The sequence below is a fragment of the Leuciscus leuciscus genome (genome assembly GCF_965113295.1).
Source record: "Leuciscus leuciscus genome assembly, chromosome: 5".
Lineage (NCBI taxonomy): Eukaryota > Metazoa > Chordata > Actinopteri > Cypriniformes > Leuciscidae > Leuciscus > Leuciscus leuciscus.
In genome coordinates, this window is record NC_138729.1 from 45,977,043 (window position 1) to 45,999,469 (window position 22,427).

The 22,427-nt window shown below is 34.5% G+C and overlaps 1 protein-coding gene and 1 long non-coding RNA gene across 2 annotated transcripts; one reads left to right on the plus strand and one right to left on the minus strand.

The window, feature by feature from the left end:
- The first annotated feature begins 23 nt into the window (after nucleotides 1-23).
- On the plus strand, nucleotides 24-17,590 carry rnft2 (ring finger protein, transmembrane 2). Its single transcript, XM_082170850.1, has 11 exons — nucleotides 24-168; nucleotides 1,619-1,696; nucleotides 3,057-3,433; nucleotides 4,311-4,433; nucleotides 4,649-4,725; nucleotides 5,193-5,293; nucleotides 6,061-6,214; nucleotides 14,703-14,852; nucleotides 15,129-15,194; nucleotides 16,154-16,255; nucleotides 17,119-17,590. Exons 2-11 carry the CDS (start codon nucleotides 1,650-1,652, stop codon nucleotides 17,251-17,253), a joined length of 1,332 nt encoding a protein of 443 aa, XP_082026976.1. The 5' UTR covers nucleotides 24-168; nucleotides 1,619-1,649; the 3' UTR covers nucleotides 17,254-17,590.
- A 1,046-nt stretch (nucleotides 17,591-18,636) lies between these two features.
- Nucleotides 18,637-20,470, minus strand: LOC309499584. The gene is made up of 2 exons (XR_014206291.1): nucleotides 19,953-20,470; nucleotides 18,637-19,211 (listed from the first exon to the last, which is right to left on the minus strand). It is a non-coding gene; the product is annotated as an uncharacterized lncRNA (long non-coding RNA).
- Nucleotides 20,471-22,427: the final 1,957 nt, after the last annotated feature.

Genomic DNA, 22,427 nt, shown 5'->3' on the forward strand with positions numbered 1-22,427 from the left:
ATTGGATGCCCACCGTGTGTACTTCCGGAAACAAAGCGTTTCACATCCGCTCTGCAGTCTGCATCACTGACTGATGTTTGCACATTTTTAGGGTTTATGTTTAAAAAAATCACGCAAAACAGCGGTTAAAGATTCATTTGTGCGTTTCTGTTGCAAGCTACGATGAAGGTAAGATCATTCTGCTCGTTTCTAAGACATTAGATGGCCGTTTAAACCGAAAAAAAGCAGTGTTCATTACTGACAGGCTCATGTTCATTCATGGCTTGTTCCAAAGTGTAGAAATATTAGTTCGCCCTAAAATACTATAGTTACTATAGATATTACTACACAACTGTCTTAAAAAATTAACTACACAGAAAATGTAATCTCTATCTATCTATCTATCTGTCTGTCTGTCTGTCTGTCTGTCTGTCTCAAATGTTTATCATAGTGTCTGTCTGTCTGTCTGTCTGTCTGTCTGTCTGTCACAAATGCTTACCATAGTATCTATCTATCTATCTATCTATCTATCTATCTATCTATCTATCTATCTATCTATCTATCTATCTGTCTGTCTGTCTGTCTGTCTATCTTTTACAATAAATGAGATCTATCTATCTATCTATCTATCGTCTGTCTGTCTGTCTGTCTGTCTATCTGTCTATCTTTTACAATAAATGAGATCTATCTATCTACATACATCTGTTCATATATACACACACATTCATGTAATGTAATTCATGAAATGGTTTATCTTTCCTTCACCCAATAATGACATTTCTGTCATCGTTTACTCACCCTTGTATTTTGCGAAATGCATATGACTCTCTTTGTTCTGTGGAACATAATAGGAGTTAGCCTATTCATAGTTATATGTTTAAGCTGCATTTCATAAAATAAAAGTGAAAGGTGACTTTTGCTGTCATTTTCAGCGAATAATGAAATTTCAGCCTGTTCCTCGCATAAAGATACATCGCTTATAGTGCGATGTAGGAATATAGTGCAAAACCTGCTATTTTTTTCTTACAATGTCATTCATGGAGTTTTTTTTATTTTTTATAATGGAAGAAAGCGGCTCATTATTATCTGTTAAACTTTTCCATTTTAGAGAAGTTTCCACAGTGTGTTCCACAGAAGAAATTAAGTCCTCTCTGAACCGTCTCTTATATACAGGTATAATCGAAATTATTCAAACTCCATTGCAAAATCATGTTTATTAGCAAAATGTACAGACTTTCCGCTGTTTGCAATAAACAAATCAAACAAAAGTAATTGAAATAGCTCAACACAACTAATGTTTCAAGTGGTTTCCCCAAATTCAACTGAAAATGCAACTTTGAATGACTTCTGCAGTCTCAAAATTATTCAGCCCCTTCATGGCAAGCATCTTTGGTGCTTTTATGCAAACCTGATTTGCAATGAGGGTTGAATAATTTCGATTACAACTGTATATCACAACATTTCCTATTCTATAGTGTGTATACTGTTCATGCTCTTATGTGTCACAATATCATGTTATGTTCTGAATTTTTCTATACAATGTCATTTTGCACAATTTTATTTGAATTGTTTTATGTAAATTTGTATTAAACCGTAACTTTGTGTTTCTTTTACAAACGTACTTCCTGTTTCACCCTAGTTTTGGAGCTCCTGGTGATAAAGCGGGTGCCATGCAGAGACGCCACAGCAGCAACACCGAGGGCATGCCACCAGAAAGGTTGGGTTTTACTCATATACTCTAAATATCTTTACAGTTTTAAGTCTAATTTTAAAACATCATTTTATCAGGATACCAGCATTTGCATTTGATGTTGGTTGTCCCTTCAGGGTTTCTAGCCTGAACCATCCTTAGTCAACAAGCTTTGCCTGTTAAGTCTATGTAACTTGACAAGTAAGTTCAGGTATAGTTACTGAATTAAATCACTGAGCATTCATTTGACAGCTGTTGTTAACTGCATTAATTAACGCTATAAAGCACATTTCTAAGGCCTCTAAATAACATTATCAAAACTTTGCTGAAAAACCTGTTATATACAATCTTCTCTGTCATCTGATTGATAGTGATAGTCTAGTTTTAGCAAGGAAATGTCTGTTTAGAAGTATAATTGTAAATATGTCCACCTTGAGGTCTTGGTTCACATGTCTTTATGCTGTGAATTTAGGAATAGCTTTAATGTTGTTAGTAATATTTGAAGATGAACACATGATGGACTGAAGCATCTTAGGGTTACTTGATTATCCATACCTTGTTTTTGTCTAGGAAATAATTTTTTCTAAGAATTTAAAAATGATCTTACTAAGATATATTATTGGCGGATATAGAGTGACAACTGATATTTATGTAAGAAGTCGGCTATACTGTTATAAAAATCTTATTTATTTTCATGAGAAGCTATCAGATTTTCATCTTACTGTTTGGCCGTATAAATATCAGCAACCGTACCAAATTATAAATTCTGCCGCGATTGGGCCTCTGAATTAACTTTAGTTTTTTTTAATTCATGTATATTCTCCTATATCATACTCCATAAGCCATAAAAGCCAGATGTATCAAATATGTATCAAATATTTTGTCTAAAGGTTCAATGAACTGTTCCACTTAATTTTTTATTTGATTTTGTATTATTTCATATGTCAAGCTTTACAGAGTTAAAATAAACTAACAATAAACAACACTTTTACAACATTTATTATTCTCAGTTTATGTCAATTTCAACAATAATACAAATTTAAAATTGTTGTATAAAAAGTTGTATCTGTTAACATCAGTTGATTAATTCACTGTAAACACAAATAAATAATTAACATTTTATTACCGAAGATTAATAAATGCTGTAAAATACATTGCTCATTGTTAGTTTATGTTAGCTAATGCTTTATTTAACAAATATATATTAATATTTACATTTACATGCGATATAATTATCTATTACAATAACACTTTCATGTAATCACTTTTTGTAGTTGTATTGAAGCCCAATGTTCAAATAAACAAACAAACTCTGCTACTGATTCAGTCGAATCTGTGCATTAGGCCTTGCAGTGCAAATGCAGACTGCTTTCTTGTCTTGCTTCAGGAACAGGAGTCAAACTCTCGGTTCAGAGAGTAGTCTTGATGAAGGAGGAGTGTTTGACTGTCTGAAGCCAGACTCTCCTACATCGCCCCAGCAGCTTTTCTCTGGTCTGGTGGGCGTCTCTGCAGGGAACGTGTCCTCAGCTCCCTTCCAGTCTGCGGGAATGGTTCTGGGTTCTCCACCGGACGTCTTCATTCAGATGGCGTCCTCGTCAAGGGACGAAAGCTCTCACCGGACGGAGAGCCCACCCTATCTTCCTCGCCCTCCTCCGCACCATCATCATCATCACCACCATCTTCATCATCACTCCGGCCAGCACCGCTCTTCTCTCCTGCATGCGGCCACCTCTGCTGAGAGGCACGGGAGCAGAGATGATGGAGGTGAGAGAAGGACCACATGATCCATTGAACCAAACTGAATCAACACTGAACTGATTTCAACTGAATAATAATGAGTGTTTACTATTGTGTTTTTAGAGCTGCTTTACAGCAGAATTGAAGTTTTTTGCAACACTGAATAATTTTTTTCCCTATTTATCATTGTAAAGCTGCTTTGAAACAATCTGTATTGTATAAAGCACTATATAAATAACGGTGACTTGTCATTAACAATTTATAGCGTACATAAACTACCATTTTATTATTAGAATTTAAAATAACTGTTTTATATTTTAAAAGAAACTTTCAGCATCATTACTCCAGCTGTCAGCATCACATGAACTTTTAGAAATCATTCTAATATCCTGATTTGCTGCTCAAGAAGCATTTCTTATTATTATCAAAGTTGAAAACAGTTGTGCTGCTTAATATTTTTGTGAAAACCATGACTTTTCACTTATTTGACATTATGAATGTCAATTTAAAAGGATAGTTCACCCAAAAATAAAAATTCTGTCATCATTTACTCCCCCTCAAATTGTTCCAAACCTGTATAAATGTCTTTGTTCAGCTGAACACAAAGGAAGGTATTTTTAAAGAATGTTGGTAACCAAACAGATCTTGGGCCCCATTGACTACCATAGTAGGAAAAAAAAAAAGACTATGGTAGTCAATGGGTTTCAAACATTCTCCCAAATATCATTATCATCCCAAGACCTTCATACAGGTTTGTGGAACAACTTGAGTGGGAGTAAATGATGATAGTATTTTTATTTTTAGTTGAACTATCCGTTTAAGGAATCCTTCACTGAATACAATTATTAATTTCTTACAACAAATTACTGACGTCAAAACTTCTCACATGCCTGCCTGTTCGCAGGTGACGATGCCTCTACACCTTCTCCTGCTCTCTCTGAGCTCAAGGCCGTGGTCACGTGGCTTCAGAGAGGATTCCCTTTTATTCTCATTCTCCTCGCTAAAGTCTGCTTTCAGCACAAGCTCGGTAGGTTCAGTATACTATGAGCTGCCTTTGCTGTTGAATGCACGAGTCACAATCACAGCTGTTATCACTGAGATTGTGATATACAACTGATCACTGATGTGTTGTTGGACCAGAGATAATTAATATATAATATAAAATGTAATAACTACTATGCATTGTTTTTCAGAAGACATGTAAAATGCAAGTTGAAACATGATTCTCTTTGTATTTCTCAGGAATTGCTATTTGCATTGGAATGATCAGCACATTTGCCTTTGCTAACTCAACGCTGAAGCATCAGGTGGCATTACGGGTGAGATATGTTTGATTAAATTACTAGTTAAATTACTGGCTGTTCTGATTTCTGCATTTGCTCATAATATACACTATAAGACATTTGCATTTGCCCTTTTAATGTTTTTGTGTGATGACCACAAACTTTTGAACAGTAGTGTGTACAGTCACTACAGTGTTAAGTCACAGTATTGAGTCACTACAGTGGGGTTTTCCTTGTAAGTCGCATTGGATGAAAGTTTCTACTAAATAACTGCTTTCATAAAGGTCCTGTGTGTGATTATAATTTTTTTGTAAAATGTTCTTATTATATCCAGTGTAATGTGCAACTAGCTCTCTGATGAGTGTAAACACGATGAACTTGTGCTCTCAACGTTACTCCTTTTTTAATTAGTTCCTAGCCAGAATGACACTGCTGTATTAATTCATATATGACCAGTTGTTCTGCAACTACGTGTCATTGTGATGGGATGTATTTTATTTCAGGAGGAGAGATCTGTGTTTACCACTCTCTGGATTATGATCTTTCTCGCTGGCAACATTGTGTATGTGTACTACACCTTCAGTGTTGAGGAACTTCACAACAGGTACAGTCCAGAGTCACTATTGTAACTGATTATGTGTATCAAACATTCATCTATTTTTATGTTAATCCTGCATGTTCCAAGAATGTTATGTTTTTTTTATTTATACGTTTGAAAAATTTCATTTACTTCATGTTGTCATTTTGCAGCGTGATCTCTCATTTTATGTTTGTGTATATCAGCATTTGTGAGTATTTAGCTTTCCATCATTTTTCATCTTTTAAATTAAAGCATTCACTGTTTTCATTTTTAGTAGTTTGTTTGTTATTATTTCTTATTTACTACCATTTAAAAGTTTGGGGTCGCTAAGACTTCATTTGTTGGATCAAAAATACAGTAAAAACAGTAATATTGTGAAATCATCATTACTTTAATATTCTAATATGATGATTTGCTGCTCAAGAAACATTTCTTATTATTATCATTGTTGAAAACATGTTGTTTTCCTTAATATTTTTGTGGAAACCTTGATGCATTTTTTTTCAGGATGCTGTGATGAGTAGAAAGTTTATTAAAAGAGCAGCGTTTATTTGAAATATAAATCTGTTGTAACATTATAAATGTATTTATTTTTGATTAATTTAATGTTTTCTTGCTGAATAAATGTATTAATTTCCCACTGACCCCACATTTTTGAATGGTAGTATATCCTAAATAAATATTCAAAATGTATATTATAAAATCACATTATTTGTAGTTAAATTATATTTTTTATAAATTACAATATTAAGAAACATTTAAAAAAAATTATGTGTTTTTTTTCTCCCCAGCCTTATTTTTGCTAAGCCAAACATCAACAGTTTTGATTTCTTTGACCTGATCTGGGCTGTTGGAATAACAGATTTTGTGCTGAAATATTTCACCATCGAGCTCAAATGCCTCATACTGTTCCTCCCTAAAATGATCCTCGCATTCAAGTCCAGGGTAAGATGACAATTTACCATGTTTCACGTTACTCTTCTTCAATGTACTGTACCAAGTCGAATACTACAGTCCTACAGTATAAATGTCATCAGAATATTGGTCAATCGATATGTAATTTTTACTAACTGATGCCCATACTGGTATTTATAAAGCAGAATGGCATATAGTGTGTATATATATATATATATATATATATGAATATATGAATCTTTTCACAATAGTCTGGTGCACACTGTAATGCACACTGCACACTGTAAACCACACTGTATGGTTAAACCACAATGCACACTGTAAACCCGAACAGTGAAATTAACCAAATGAAATTAGTTTATTTCACTCAAATATTACTGAAAGTTCATTGAACTCAATAACTGATTTTAATAAGCTGAACTTAAACTGAATGAGTACAGCAGAGTTCTAGTTCCAAGCATGCTTTGCATCAGACTGCTTAAGGTGAGTAAATGTTGAAATGAAGTGTTATTTTTTTTGTGTGATGATGAATATAGGGAGAGATGTGTTAGTGTTGTGAAGGGGTTTCTGTTATGTTGCAGTGTTGCAGGGGTTACCATTATGGTGAAGAGTAGATCCTGTAGTTAGGTCAAGGGTAGACTGCAAAAATATAGCTGCATCTGAAATGGTATACCGTCATTTGAATTTAAAATTACTTTGTTAAAACAAAATTACTTTGTTTAACAATCGTTAAAAAAAGTTATATATATATATAAAATGCGTGTTGTATGAATTAAATTTGGATGTACTACATCATGTTTCTACTGTAACGTGACCTACCAGTGTCAGTTGCGTCGCTTCACTTCTATTTCGGACCCAGTGTATGTATATGGGATGTTAAGCACATGCAGGTGATGGTCTCTTTGTTATATCATCACATGCAAGTGTGCTATTTCTAGCTAGCAGCTAATTATAAATGATTTGAGTGAACATGATGTTTATGCAATCAAATTGTATGACTTTAGCTTAGTCAATATTTTAATTAATTTGCAGTTAACATGTTTGTGTAGTACAAAATAATTGTTTAAAAATCTACTTAATCTCAGAGTTTGTTCAATTAAAAAATTGAGGCAAATGATTGCCTACTTTTTTTTTTTTTTTAGCTCTGCCAACTTATTAGGTTTTACAGTGTTGAAATGATTTGTTGAGTATGTACAAACTACTGCAAAAAGCAAACCTTGTTTAATGAATGTTTGATTCTTCTACATCCTAGAAAACGCAGTTTAAATTGGATATCTGAAGTCTTCATGTTTTAGAGTTTTAGCATGATGTAACTGGATAAATGGATAATAATTTTTTTTTCTTTTAAATAGAGATCACGATTCTCCCACGATTCTGAACAGACAACTAAACAAAATAACATGTAATTTACTAGAAGTCCTGACACAATGTTAATTAATGCAGTCTATATAAAATGTTTAATTTGAAAAAATTATACAATCGTTATTTAGAAGCGCCAAGTTACTTTCAAAAGGATTTGCTCTATTTTGTTCACTCCCATAGACATCAGTGTTTATATCCAAGATATAAAATTTTATCCCAGTTCTTCTGTGAAAATTTAAATATTTGTTACACCGAAATAACGATGCTGTGTGGTTATAAAGACTGTTTGTGAAGCTGTTTCATCCTGCTTTCTCTAGGTCATCAGCAGCAGCACCCATGCAGATTTGTATGTTCCCGTGTGATTTTAACGGTTAACCGTGCAGCTCTAGCAGGATGAGATTATGGTCAGGGAGGATATCCACGGTAGCTCCATTCAGATCCAAAGTACCAGTTCAAACTGGGTGCAACTGGCAAGTTAAGGTGAAAAAAACAAAATAGTATGCCGTGCCACCCTGCCTGTGTGGTTGGCTGCTATGAAGGCAGTGTGTGAGCTCATTGGCCCACTGGGGCTGGGATGAGGTCATCTCTCTGAGGAACACTCATGTACACAGACACGCACATACGCTGTTACACAATCACCCATTCATTGGAGTGACAGTGTGAGTCTATTACAGCAAGAACCGCTCTGTAAACACATCACACTCTCTATAACATAGAATAATCAAACATGTGCAATCCGCTTTGAACCATTTGTTTGACTTAAACACACACTTTGCATCCACATCTGCTAAGATAATCTGATTTGCACATTTTCTGTTCCTCTGAAGCTCTGTTCCAGGAACTTACCGTTGTTCCTGCCCATATTACACTTCCATCTATCTTCAACTCCCAGTCATCTCCATACCCACCCCCTGAAACCAAACACACACTTTCCACCTCTTGTATCAAGCCCAGGTGGCAATCTTTCAGGCAATGATGTCATGGTCAATGTGTCAGGCTTTCCGCTGACTTTCCATGCCCAGCATCACCACAACTACAAAGACACAACACATACACATGCATCCATACATGTCAGTATAACCTCTCACATAATTGCTTCAGCAAGCCTGTGCATGTCGGTATGAACTCACACTGTCCATAACACTTCAGTGCACACGTATATGAGGACTGAGGAATCAATAATCCTGTTACAAAACCTAGCGTGTGGCCTTGTTGTCTACCTCCAACATAGGCACATAGAAAATGATTGTTTTATTTTAAATTAATATTGGCGGCATAGTGCAATTGTAATACTATTTGAATAATTTGATAATTGATATGTAAGCATTACCAAAAGTGACAGTAAAGATATTTATATTTCAAATAAATGCTTCTTTTGAACTTTCTATTCAGAAAGATTCCTGAAAAAAAAAATGCATCACGGTTTCAGCAAAAATATAAAGCAGCACAACTGTTTTCAACATTGATAATAATAGGAAATGTTTCTTGAGCAGCAAATCAGCGTATTAGAATGATTTCTGAAGAATCGTGTGACACTGAAGACTGTTTTCAAATAGAAAAGTAATTTTGAATTCTAATAACATTTGACAGTATTACTGATTTTACAGTATTTTTACCGGCCAGTAGCTTGCGATGTCACTTTGTAAAGAAACACTGTGCGTCTATAGACTGAACACTTAAAGGGGTAGTTCACCCAAAAATGTAAATTCTCTCATTAATTACTCACTCATGTCGTTTCAACCCCGTAAGACCTTTGTTCATCATGGAACACAAATGAAGATCTTTTTGATGAAATCTGAGAGCTTTCTGTCCCTCCATTTACAGCAACGTCATTACAACTTTCAAGGCCCAGAAAGGTGGTAAAGACATAGTTAAAATAGTCCATGTCTCTACAGTATGAGAACTTTTTGTGCACAAAAAAACCCCTAAAATAACAACTTCATTCAACAATCTCTTCTCTTCCACATCATTCTCCAACGTTGACGTAGTGTAAACAATGCAGCGCTTCTGGGTTCTACGTCAGAACGCCGGCTCACTATTGGCTAGCTCCTGGGTCATCACACACATGATCAGCGTCGGCCAATAGTGCTTCACTAACCAACTAATTGAGTATTATTTTCTTCCAAGCTTGATCTCGTTTCTTCATCTATAGTTCACTAAATGCATACAACCTAATTCTGTCAACATTCACAATTAACACTTGATTATGACCAATATAAATTTGCTCCTGCTATTATTTCTTTAATTGTATTTCTCTAAATTTGCAGCTAAAAGAAAATCTTAAACATCATAACATGACTTGAATACAGCCTTTTGTTTATTGAAATTGATGGAAATGGGGGTTAGATTCAAACCCTTGCCTCCCATATGAGAAAACATTTTTTTTAAGAAAAAATCTGATGTTGCCCTTAAATAAATGAAGCCATTTCCCACCCTGAGGACCTCCACCTGTGTTTGATAATTGTTTCTTTATTGTTGTTTTTGAAGTCACGGACACGGCTGTTAAGACTAAGAGGAAATGAGCTGCTCCCCCATGATGCAGTTGGACCAACTTTTCAGTAGTTGGATGAATTCCAGCTCCAGTTTGTCTAATCGTGTGAGCGAATACAGGGCTGCAGGGACTCTGGCTAAGATGAATTGCTTGCGTACGGAGGTTACAGATCTCCGTCAGTCAGCTAGCAAGCTCCCCAACAGGGTGATTAATCGCTGTCAGGTGGAGTCCAACAAGTCATTATGCATCTTGTGCTGTGACTAGTGTCAGGCAGTCAGCATTTGATGTGGGTGATTATGACTTCAGACATTAATCTGGAATTGCAATATGCGATATAATAAACAAATGGTTTCATGAGTCAACTTGCTTGGTTCTCAAGGAAAATGCACGCACAGATTAGTAATAATGCTGAAATGTGTATTTCTCAACTCAAACTAGCAACAACAACTAAATGCACAGGGTTTTAAATTCAAATTATATTTTTTACAAAATTAAATAACGCTGTGAACATACAGAGAGCCCTGTCATCTGGTATTATTAAAGGTTAAAAATAACAACTCAAATTAAATATAATGTGATTTTTCTAGGCTATAATAACAACGTGATCATTTATCATTTTAATGATAAATAAAAAATATAAAAAATATTTAATATAGTGCACATATTTAGCTAAATACTCCCCTCTCTAGCCAACTAACGTGCTATCGAATGGCTTTTCTGGGGTAAATGTACCCCAGCTGTTTTATTGCCTCTTTCCCCAGTTGAAAAAAAAAACAAAAAACACTGATTGATCGATATTAAGTATGAGGCATAAACATTTCGGTAAGTTGTACTGTATCTTTAAACACCTATATTGTTCATTCGTGTTTATTTAGTAAAGTGTAGGCTAAGAGATGTTCGGTTCACGACCACGATCTGTCACGTCACATTTACAAGCGCCAAAACGCTATTGTTTGAATTTCGTAATAAAATTTACACAATCTGAGAGCTGAGAATTAGTTTCATATCATAAGTAACCTAGTCTGTCGGTGTCAAGTGTCCTCTTTGCTTCGCGATTTTTCTCTGCGTTAGAGAAATCTGCCTAGGAAATCCCCTAGTCTTAATCTGCATTGCTATTTGTACTCGTTGTGAATACGCAGGCCACAAGAAGTAATTCTTTTTTTTTTTATTCTTTTTTTTATCACTTTTACCCATGACATGCTAGCTGGCAACAAAGGATTCCATTCATTATGCTAAGCTAAGCTATCAGCGGCGCTGCCAAACTAAAATAATGCATGCACTGAGACAAAAATGCGTTTGCCCACCTATTTAAATGTAGGAAAGACGGTGAATAAGCCCTATTTAAAAAAACGGTGGAGTGTTCCTTTAAAATCTGTACAGGTGACTCTTGTGCATTTTTCTAAAGAAAATATAATTGGTGCTTACTTGTTTTTAAGGGTTTCTGTGAGGTTGCTAGGTGGTTAATGTGATCTGTAGAATAGATCTTGTATACTTTCATCAGTGCAAGTTAATTGGGGTTTGGGTTTTTTATCTTTACCAGGTGAAAGAATTAATGAATCTTTTTTTATTTATTAATCAGTATATTAAAGTGCCCCTATTATGCTATTTTAAAGGTTCCTAATTTTGTTTTGGAGGTCTGCTACAATAGTTTTGCATGCATCCAAGTTCAAAAAACACTTTCATTTTCTTATAATATACATTGCAGCATCACCTCATTTCTCAATGAGTCTGAAAACGGTTTGTTCAAAGATTCAGTCTCTAAGCCCCTCCTTTCCGTGAGCTACTCTTCTCTGATTGGTTAAACAGCCCAGTCTGTTGTGATTGGTAACTGCTTACAGCGCGGGTCGGAAACTAAACGGCCATTACCATATCTGAATTTCAGCTCTTGAGGCTTCCTCAGCACTTGATACACAGTGATATGAAGGATGGCATTAGTTTTTCCATATCAATTCCAGCACGAGTCCTCATCTTTTGGAAGTGCATGCAAAGCGCATTCGCAGAAAACAGCATCTTCCCGACATATCGACCACACGAACCAAACTCTTCCAGTCTCAGCTTACAACTACCGTTTGTTGAGGGCATCAAGTAGGAGACAATAACCTTATTTATCGTGCATTTTGATCTTTAAAACTTTACAGACCTTTTACATTCACAAACAGCTATATTACAAACTGCATGAAAGGTAATATTTGAAAAAACATAATATGGGTTCTGTAAACAAGTTATTACTATATACAATTATAGAAATTGATTTCATTTTATGATTTACATCCATTATTGTTTATATTGCCAACTTATTTTAGTTACAAAAGTAGCTATAAATATCATAACACAATAAATATTCTGCCTGAATAGCTTTTTAATAATTGTGTCTTGTCCCTGTGTTGGATTATACAGCTTTTTACCGTCTACCATCACAGTAGATGTTGGTGTAATCACCATTTCAAGTTTTATTTTTGTTGGTTCCTTCATGTTCAGTGTTTTCAGACTCGATTTTAGGCTTTTTGATCAAGAACCACTTCATATCAGCAACACATTCAGCCACACTCGACTCTGAGACAGCGAACGTACTGTATAATCTGACAGTTATAGGTCACTACGGTGTCTGCAGAGGCACTAGACCAAACTAAAAAAGCCTAGAATAGAAAATTATGAAATATAATGAATTTTATACAATGGATAAAAAACAGAATTCACAATGGGAGCATGTTTGCAAAGCATTTTAAATATCCAGTGTATTTTTGTGATTTTTTTCTTGGGCTGTCTTGATAAGCAACAAAGCTGTCTTTGCTTTAAGCAAGAGGCTTTGTTAGGTATATTTGAAGCATTCTATCTCGTTGTTCTCTATCAGTTTAGACGCAGAGGCTTCGTTGCATGACGTAGCTCAGCGTGAAAGTGTTGCCCTTTGACACTGAAGTTAGATGAGATTTACTGTTATCCCGCGACTTTGAAAATGTTATGATTAGGGATTGAGTTGGGTGGGCTTGTTATATTTCATGTGGGTAGCAGGTGTACTGCGTTTCTGCCAGTTTTGTTTGCTGCGCAGTAAATTGCCAAGAGAGCGCCGAGCGCTGGACTGTGGCCATTTTTCGGTAGAAGAACACCCCCCCTCCATGTCACAGCACCTTTAAAGCTTGAGGGTAAGATGTTCACAGTTAATGAACGAACAGATGAGATAAGACTGGGATCATGTTCAAATTCAGCTAGAGGAAGGATGTGTGGTTTTTTTGTGTTGTCATCTCATGCCGGTGCTTGAGTGTCGCTCAGTTTGTAAAGGCGTTGTTTAACAGTTGGACGGCATAGCTGGAAGTCTTACAAGCATCATAGTGAAATTAGCCTGTTTGGGTTTATAAACATTTAGTGGATAATAATAATAATAATAATATTATACACATTATTATTATTATTATTAATATGCTAGCTGTTTTATCTAATGAACAAAACATTTATTTATCCTGTAAGCCTTATGAATATGTATGTGTAAGTAAGTATATATCGTTTCAGATGATGAATTTTTTATTATGTTGAGACTTTATGCTTTATTGAAAATTTACTGCATAATAATAATAATAATAATAATAATTTTAAATTATTATTATTATTATTATTATGCTATCTGTTTTATCCATAAGTATATTGTTTCATATGACTAATTTGTAACTACGATGAGCCTGTATGATTAAATAAACGTTCAGCGGAATTTATTATTATTATGCTAGCTGCTTTATCTGATAAACATTTAGTGAAAATTAAGAAATAATAATAATAATAATAATAATAATTATAAATTTGTCCACTAAAGGTTTATTTAATCATATAGGCTCCTCATAATTAACAATGTATTATTATTGTTATTATTATTAATTTTATGCTAGGTGTTTTATCCAATGAAAAAACATATATTTATCCCAATAGCTTCATGAATATGATGTAAATAAATGTACATTCTTTCATAAGTACATTGTTTCATATGACTACTTTTTAATTATGATTAGCCTGTATGATGTGTTATCACTTTTCTGTATGTCTGTGTTATATATATATATATATATATATATATATATATATATATATATATATATATATATATATATATATATATTAAAAAAAAATATATATATATATATATATATATTTTTTTTATATAGATATTTCTATATTTTTTATACATGTATATATAAAATATATTATATATTATATATATATATAAAAAAAATGTATATATATATATATATATATATAAAATATATATATATATATATATATATATATATATATATATATATATATATATGTGTATATATATGTGTGTGTGTATATATATATATATATATATATAAATGATAATGAAAGTATATTGTTTCAGATGATTGATCTTTAATTATTAAACTGATAGTCCTGGTCATGGATCAATACCATGTTATCTGTTTGCTAAATTATACAGTCTAGCATTTCACATCAGTTACCACAATGATTAGAGATATGAAAAGTAGACGCACTAATATGAATCTTTTCTTTGATTTAAATCCTTTGACACCTTTGTGGGCACGTCTGACATCTGACCTGCTCCACCACTTCAGAAGAATTCGTTCATATCTGGAAGAGACTCAAGGGTTTAGTTTGAGAGGTTTGAATGTAGATCTGTATCTGTGTTTGACCTTTCAGGGGAAGTTTTATCTGCTCATAGAGGAGCTGAGTCAACTTTTCAGAGCTTTGGTTCCCATCCAGCTGTGGTACAAGTACATCATGGGTGAAGATCCATCCAGCAGCTACTTCCTGGGGGCAATGCTGATTATCATTTACAGTCTTTGCAAGGTAGTCTATCTGATTTCTCCTTTTCCATGTAACGTTAATGCTGATGTCATTCTCCTTTTGTGTTTTTTATTTTATTTTATTTACTTGATTCTTTTGTTGCAGTGTTATATTTTTCAGACCTTTTAAAAAAGACCTTTATGTGCACGAGATAAATTTCATGTGGCGTTGCACTTCAGAGCCTTTCAAAATGTATTTTTCAGAGCTCATTATTCAGGCGATCTTCTCTGTACGTGTGTGTGTGTGTGGCGTTAAATTTGCAATTTTGTTCCGTTTCAGTCATTTGATTTGTGTGGAAGAATATCTGGCATTCGAAAAGCATTCGCCATTCTCTGTAGCTCACAGGTGAGTGCTTTGTCCTCTGCCTAGGCATTTATTAAAGTGAACAATAAACAAATATGTGTAACAATTGTATATGTATAACAATAAATAACAGTAGTTTGACTCGGAAATGTCACTGAAGATGCTCCAGAAATGTTTCGGCTTCTGTTTTTTGGGGTGTCACTTTGTATGTGCATCATCGTTATAATAAATGTATATAAAAAACATAGACATAAAATTTCATGTTAAGTCCGACTTATTGGAACGCCCACCTGGAGGGCAAAACAAGACTTTCCTCCATTGCCCGCCAGTTATTTTACCAGGTTTGTACTAATGTACTACAGTGATATTAACAGCCAAGTTTTATTGAAAGCCCATTTTGCCACTAAAGTACCACTTTAAATAACATTTATGGGAACAGATCTGCACACTCTCAACTTCATGAGATGCTCTTTAAACAGTATTGAAGGAGTATCTGGTACCAAATTCGACACGCACCTTACTGATGATGCACACCATGTACAGGCAAGCAGAGGAACCCAGAATATAAACACGATGCACAGTTTCTCGTTAAGCATTTCTCCAAAGAAAACCATTATAAAGAAGACGCTTAACCATTTAGCACATTGCGTTCATATTCAGGGCTCATCTGCCCATCTTTTAATATCACTGTTTTAGTACACTAAGGCACTTAAAGTGTTTTTCACCTTGAGCGTTTTAGAATGTCCCGCTGTTTTTAGTGATTGAAATATTGCAGCAGGTGCTGCATATGGATCACAAGTGCCCAAAGCCCAAACATTGATAACAATAGGATATTTTTAGCATATTAGAATGATTTCTGAAGGATCATGTGACACTAAAGACGAGTCAGGATTCTGAAAATTCAGAAATAATCATTTTAAATAGTAATAATTTTTCACAATATTACTATTTTTACTGTATTTTTATTTATTTATATAAATGGCTGTGCATGTGTTTCACAGAGTTACGGTACGAGAGCCAGTTCTCAGCAGTGCAGTGAGGCTGGGGATGTGTGTGCAATCTGCCAGGCTGAATTCAGAGAGCCAATCGCACTGCTCTGTCAGGTAACAGACAATGACTCACTAATTCCACTAATATTACACATATTACAGGGTCAGTACAGTGACCAAGGAGACCTATTAAAGTGTAACTTCGCCGGTTTTCAACCCGCTTTGTATTGTTACAGTTACAGTGTCTGTTGCATATGAACAATGTTCACTCATTCTCCGTGTTACCTGGACTGAGAAATTCACGTTTATTTGTCAGCTGAAGTCCACTTTTGACAGCTCCGGGGCTTTCATGAAAACAAAAGTTTCGAAATTTTTCCCTCCTCTCTGTTTGGCCTAAAACTCTGTTCATTGTCATCTAGTTTGAAATGAAGACTACAAACACAGAGGTTTTTTTTAGATTTTCCGTCACTGAGTTCTGTCCGTATTTTCAATTCTTTGCAGCCTTTAGTCACTGACTGGAAATCAATAGTAACTCACTCCTGCTAAACGTTTACTCTTTGAATTCTTGCACCCAGGAACAATACAAGTTGACATCATTATGACTAAAAGTTTGCTAAGAGGTATTTCCTACTAAAGCAAGGTGCTATTTAACTGTATTCATAGCAGACTGGGAGCAACCTTGGACAGTAACATGCCCAGTGCATTATGGGTGTTTCATTTTTTCTACCTATTTGACAAACGGGAAGACGGCAGACTTTTTTCTCCAATTTCTAGTCAGGTAGCCCCGATTACATTTTTTACTTTGCTTTTCTACTGTATAGGCAGCCAAGTTTTATTGAAAGCCCATTTTGCCAGCGGTGAAGTACCACTTTAAAAAGCATTTATGGGAACAGATCTGCACACTCTCAACTCTATGAGATGCTTTTTAAACCGTATTGAAGGAGTTCCTGTGTGGTAAATGTGTTGTCTTTCTGCAGCATGTGTTCTGCGAGGAGTGTTTATGCCTGTGGTTTGACCGTGAGAGAACGTGTCCGCTGTGCCGGTCTGCAGTGGTCGAAAGTCTGCGTAACTGGAAGGATGGGACAACGTCCGCACACTTTCAGATCTACTGAACGGAGACCCAGCTGAATGACAAAGGTTTTCTGGTCCAGTTGAATCAGATGAAACACGTTCACCATGCATAAAACGTTGCTGTTCGTAATGTCATATGATGAAACATGGCCGTGTGCTGTAGGGAAGTGGGACAAGATGTTCCATTGTTGAATGTACAATAGCATTACATTTTGTCTGATAGCAGAGTTGAAAAAGTGTGTTTCGTCTTCTTATACATGCTTTTCAACAAGTAAAACTTGTTGAATTTTTAATATTATCATTATTAAGCATGATAATCAACTGTTTTTTAACACTTTTTTTGTTTTATCCAAGCTATTAAACTTAATCCAGAGTCAACTGTTTTTTTGCAATGGTCAAAATTGTTTATTAAAATGAAAATTCACAAGACATCATGCTTTAGAGCAAGTTAACCATGGGAAATTTAAGCGCGTTCACTGTGGTGAAATCATTATCGTCTCATTGGTTTATTTATTTCAAATCATGACAACAGTAATATGATAAAAAACAGTGATGGTGAATTAATAATTACATTTATTAATAATACTGAAGTTATTTTTCAGCCCAGTTAATTTGCCTAAATGTCTAGAGTTGTCTGTGTCAGGGTTATTATCCTTAAATAAATCTAAAACTATTAAAAACATTGCAGTTCATTGAAATCAAACTGAAATAAAATAAAACATAAATATTAGGTGAAAAACTTAAACTAAATGAAAATTAGAAATGTTGCCTTGTCAATAAACTGAAATAAATGTAAGTTGAAGCACTAAAGTTATTAACTGGAAATAAAAAAAAAACTGAAATAAAAATAAATTAAACCTAAAAAACGGAATAACAAAAAATGTACTAAAATGAACGTGAAAACTAATTCAGAATATTCATAAAACTTAAATAACACTGCTGTGTATATTTAAAGCCTTTTTATTTTCATAAATGACAAAACTCACAATATCAAAATAGCAGAGGTAAAACATGTTTAAAACACATGGTAGTAACGTAAACTATAAAAGATTGTAGCTTATGTAAACATCAGTAGCATGCCCTTTTGATTCACATTTCGCATGAAATCTCATTCATGTCACATTTCTATATTAACACTGACACAAACAATCAAGCCAGAAGCCCTTTATAAAAAGTCCTAAAAAAAGATTTGTCTTCATCTGTAAACAACATCAAGTTCAAATACACTTAAAATCATTCTACAGTATAAATATGCTTTCCATTGAGAAGAGTACAGTGTTAAGGACAATCAAAGTAATAAATATCTCATCAAAACCACAAAGAAACAAAATCACAGCTCAGATATTGAATGGCATAGTCACTTACAGTAGCTTATAACTAAATGTTACAGTGCATTATGCAGAGGAGAGGTTTTGGTAGTAGTGTTTCGTAGCTCTCCCCTGAAGATTGACCGTGATTGATCATATTTTAATCATTTACAGCTTTTGCATATCCAAAGCACCCTCTCAACTTTTACCAGCAACAAGAAAATCTCAAACTGCAAGGTCATCAAAGTTGAGGCAAGGCTCATATTGCCATAAGTGGTAGAAAAGATTTCCTCGCAAACGCCGAGGGACAATGACATCAGCCTTTTATTTAGAAAGATTTCCCAGGAGACACCGCTGGGGTTTGACTGCACTGACCTTAAGACTTCTAACCAAACAAACGCGTACCAAATGACATCGGCTTGCCATGCTTCGGTAATCGAGAAGACTTCGGGATGAAGTATTGGTTGTTATGAAAGTGATCAGCACGCTTGTAATGTACAGCACAGATGCGTCTGCTGTTTGCATGTTTCCATTACTGCAACACTACTGCAAAAGTTGTGAGATATACATGGATGAGAAAACATTGACCCACTGTTTGCATGGCAAGTTTCTACAGAGTGCAGACGTGACCGGCACCTTCTCCTCTCCGATAAATCTGGAGCGGACCGACCCAGGAGAATCTGAAGATTCATCTAATGGGGGGAAAATTGGGAATTAAGCTGATTTAGCACTATTACTCATGCACAGAAGTTGCAATCAATGCAAAAAACAAATTAAATTACATGAATTCAATTTAAATCTTTAATAATGTTTATATTTTGTTAAAGATTACTAACTACTTGTTGAATCTGACTTTTTATGTAATACACAAAATTGTGTATATTTTGCGTTTAATTTATAAGTTGTGGGGTCACAATACAAAACAATACATTTTTATTATAGCAAAGTTGCATTTTAATTAAAGCACTGGCAAGTTTTTGACTTACCTTTTACTTATAGCATTACTTATAGCGTGTATTTTTTAAAATAATTAATTGATTTTAGAAGGACTTAGAAATTTCTACTTTCCATAGTATTTTGCATGTACCTTCAATTATCAAACTGTTGAAAACATCAAAAAATAACAGCTTCATAAATACTTTGTTTTTATTTATTTACATTTCACTTCTGTTTAAAGCCGTTTTTAGTCACATTAGTCTGCAAACTGAATATGAAGTCTAAATAGTCAATCTTAAAAGTTTAATTTCAAAAAGATTTTAGCCTATAATCTGTAGTACCTCCTCTTTATAAGCAATTTGCTAGCTTGCAAAGTGTACATTATTATCGCTATTAATACATGAATGCATATTACTCCAATATGTAAACAAAGTATTTCCAAGAAAGCCACTACGCATGTCAATAAAGTCCAACGGTGTCCTCTCGGTCATTCTTACCTGTTGCTGTAGACCAGCAGAGCCTCGTCTCACCTACAGGTGTCGCTTTTTGACTAAAAACACCAGAAGCGTTACTTGAATGACCGTGCACACTATTTGAAAGCTTTTGATGATGTTTTCCCCGCCGCTTCGTTGTCCACCGCCGGAGCTTTTGTCGTTTGCAGCCCATCTCTTCTCCAGCTGGTCTCCGATCCAGCGCAGTCGGTGCGCAAACGGCAGCGGAGCGCGCCCGTGACACACGGAGTCTCCGCGCGCGCCTAAAGTCTGCTCCTCCACCGGCAGACAGCACATCCTTCCGCGCGCGCTCGGTCTGGGCTTCTTTTCCCGCTGCACTCTTTGAATTAGACGTGGAGAATGGTGTTTTGTTCGCCTGTCGATGGAACAGTGTGTGTTTGTTTCTGTCGGCGCTATGATTTATTAAAGTGTCACATGGTTTAGGGGTTTACATCACCATCTCCCCAAAGACAGCGGTAATGGTTAACTCTTCCCTGTCCTGTTCTCTGCGTCACGCGCTTTGTCTTTCCTGCAACAAGGGGGTGGGTGGGTGGTCGCGCAAATTATTCAGGCTACAGACATTACTGGTTATGAATTGCATCTGCGACGTGTTGTATCGGTTGTGCTCATTCAAAGGTGAGCTGTTACTCTATTGATGAGATTTTGAATGCATGTAAACATTAAAAACATCGGCTGCGTCTCAAACCCTATTAAGCTGCCTACCTAGACAGCATTTATAGTGCACATCATAGACTCCAATAAAGTAGAAACATGTTAAATGTTTAGTACAATAGAAAATCTTTTATATGTAATTTGTGGGAATATTTGTATCATACATTTTTGCAGAAAAGTTGAATGAGTGCATAACTGCCTGTTCCATTACTCTATTTTACTCTATCCTTTTGTATATTGTTCTCACTGGCATTGGAATAACAGGACATTTTAAAACTGATATTCAAATATTTATATATTTTTAAAGAAAAAGGTTGTGTTAAAAAGGTTTTTTTAAAGCACGGAATTAAAAAGCTCATAAAAATGAAATAAAATAATTGAAATCACAGTTTTAATATTCTCCGATATTCCAAATAAACAAAATAAACAAATAAAACCAATAACTACATAAGACAATTCCATTCCATAGCCTATATACAATTGAATTATATCTTTTGTAGTTTATTTGTCTGATAAATTTTACTAATGCTAATAAAACATGTCCCTACAACTTCAACTGTCCTTATATCAGAATCAGAATGAGCTTTATTCGCCAAGTGTGCACAAACACACAAGGAATTTTTTGTGGTTTTTACAGGAGCTCTTGGTACATACATACATATATGACATTAGAACAGGCATTTAAATGAGAACATAAATAAATAGAATAAACAATAATAATAGTTCTAGTATACATCTGAAACAGAAGACTTATGTACAGATTTGTGCATTGTGTGTACAGATAAATAAAATTTGTATATGTATTTACATATATACATATCATGATATGTATATATGTATGATATGATACATATGATATGATACATATACATATCATGAGGTATTTATGAAAACCTTTATGAACTCAGGCAGAATTAAAGTCATTTTTCATCCTGAAGGTCCTTTATTTACATTTCACCTGATACAAGTTCAGCAACATTGCATTTTTTTTTCATTCAAGTAGCCTAATTGTGCTCATATTTTCTGTCACACTCACCATGTCAACTTTGCTCACACAAACAGTAAAACTACTTGGGATTTAATACCCAATTCAAAATCCTATTAGCTGCAGAAGCAACAAAACAAAATAGGGTAATATGTTATTTTACAGGGTCCTTGTTACATAATAGTTACATGTACTTACCATAGTAATAAAATTAAATTATTCATAATTACATCCAACTACCCTCAACCAAGCCATAATCCTATACCCTATAGTAACATGTTGTTAATTAATATTACTCAGTGCTTAAATATTGTTAGTGGATGTGACCTTTAATCTTACACCTTTAACCCGATTATTCAGGTAGGGTAAAGGATCAAATCAAATACAAAGCAGTTAATGCAAAATAAAAGTTCTCTTAATCTCTAAACAGCAATATTAGAGATTGATGTTGCAGCAAGCTCTCTTCACCCCTGTGTAACCCTCTTGTTAACCTTTGTGGTTGGTTACAAAAGTATCAAACTCCGGAACCTAACTTTCACAACTGCTGCTTATTCATCCTGTCTTATAATAATCAAAGGAAGTACTGCAGGAACTTTCCAATTTCACAATCATTCAAGCATATATGGCATTAACTTAGAGCAAACAAATAACATAACATTGAAATGGGTAAATGGCAATATCAATATCCAAAACAAAATGTAATTACACTGTAACAAGGACTCCTTAAATGGAATAAAATATGAATTCAATATAAGGATCTAGTAACCTGTAGCCCTAATTCATTCTTTCATTGACATGAATTATATTTGTCAGTTCTAAATTAC

What these genes read in the sequence shown, in the direction of transcription:
- rnft2 (XM_082170850.1), top strand. Translation starts at nt 1,650, where the DNA reads ATGCAGAGACGCCACAGCAGCAACACCGAGGGCATGCCACCAGAAAG. An exon ending in AGCATCAGGTGGCATTACGG is followed by an intron (nt 4,726 to 5,192) that starts GTGAGATATGTT and finishes ATTTTATTTCAG; the next exon opens with GAGGAGAGATCTGTGTTTAC. An exon ending in TCCTCGCATTCAAGTCCAGG is followed by an intron (nt 6,215 to 14,702) that starts GTAAGATGACAA and finishes TTGACCTTTCAG; the next exon opens with GGGAAGTTTTATCTGCTCAT.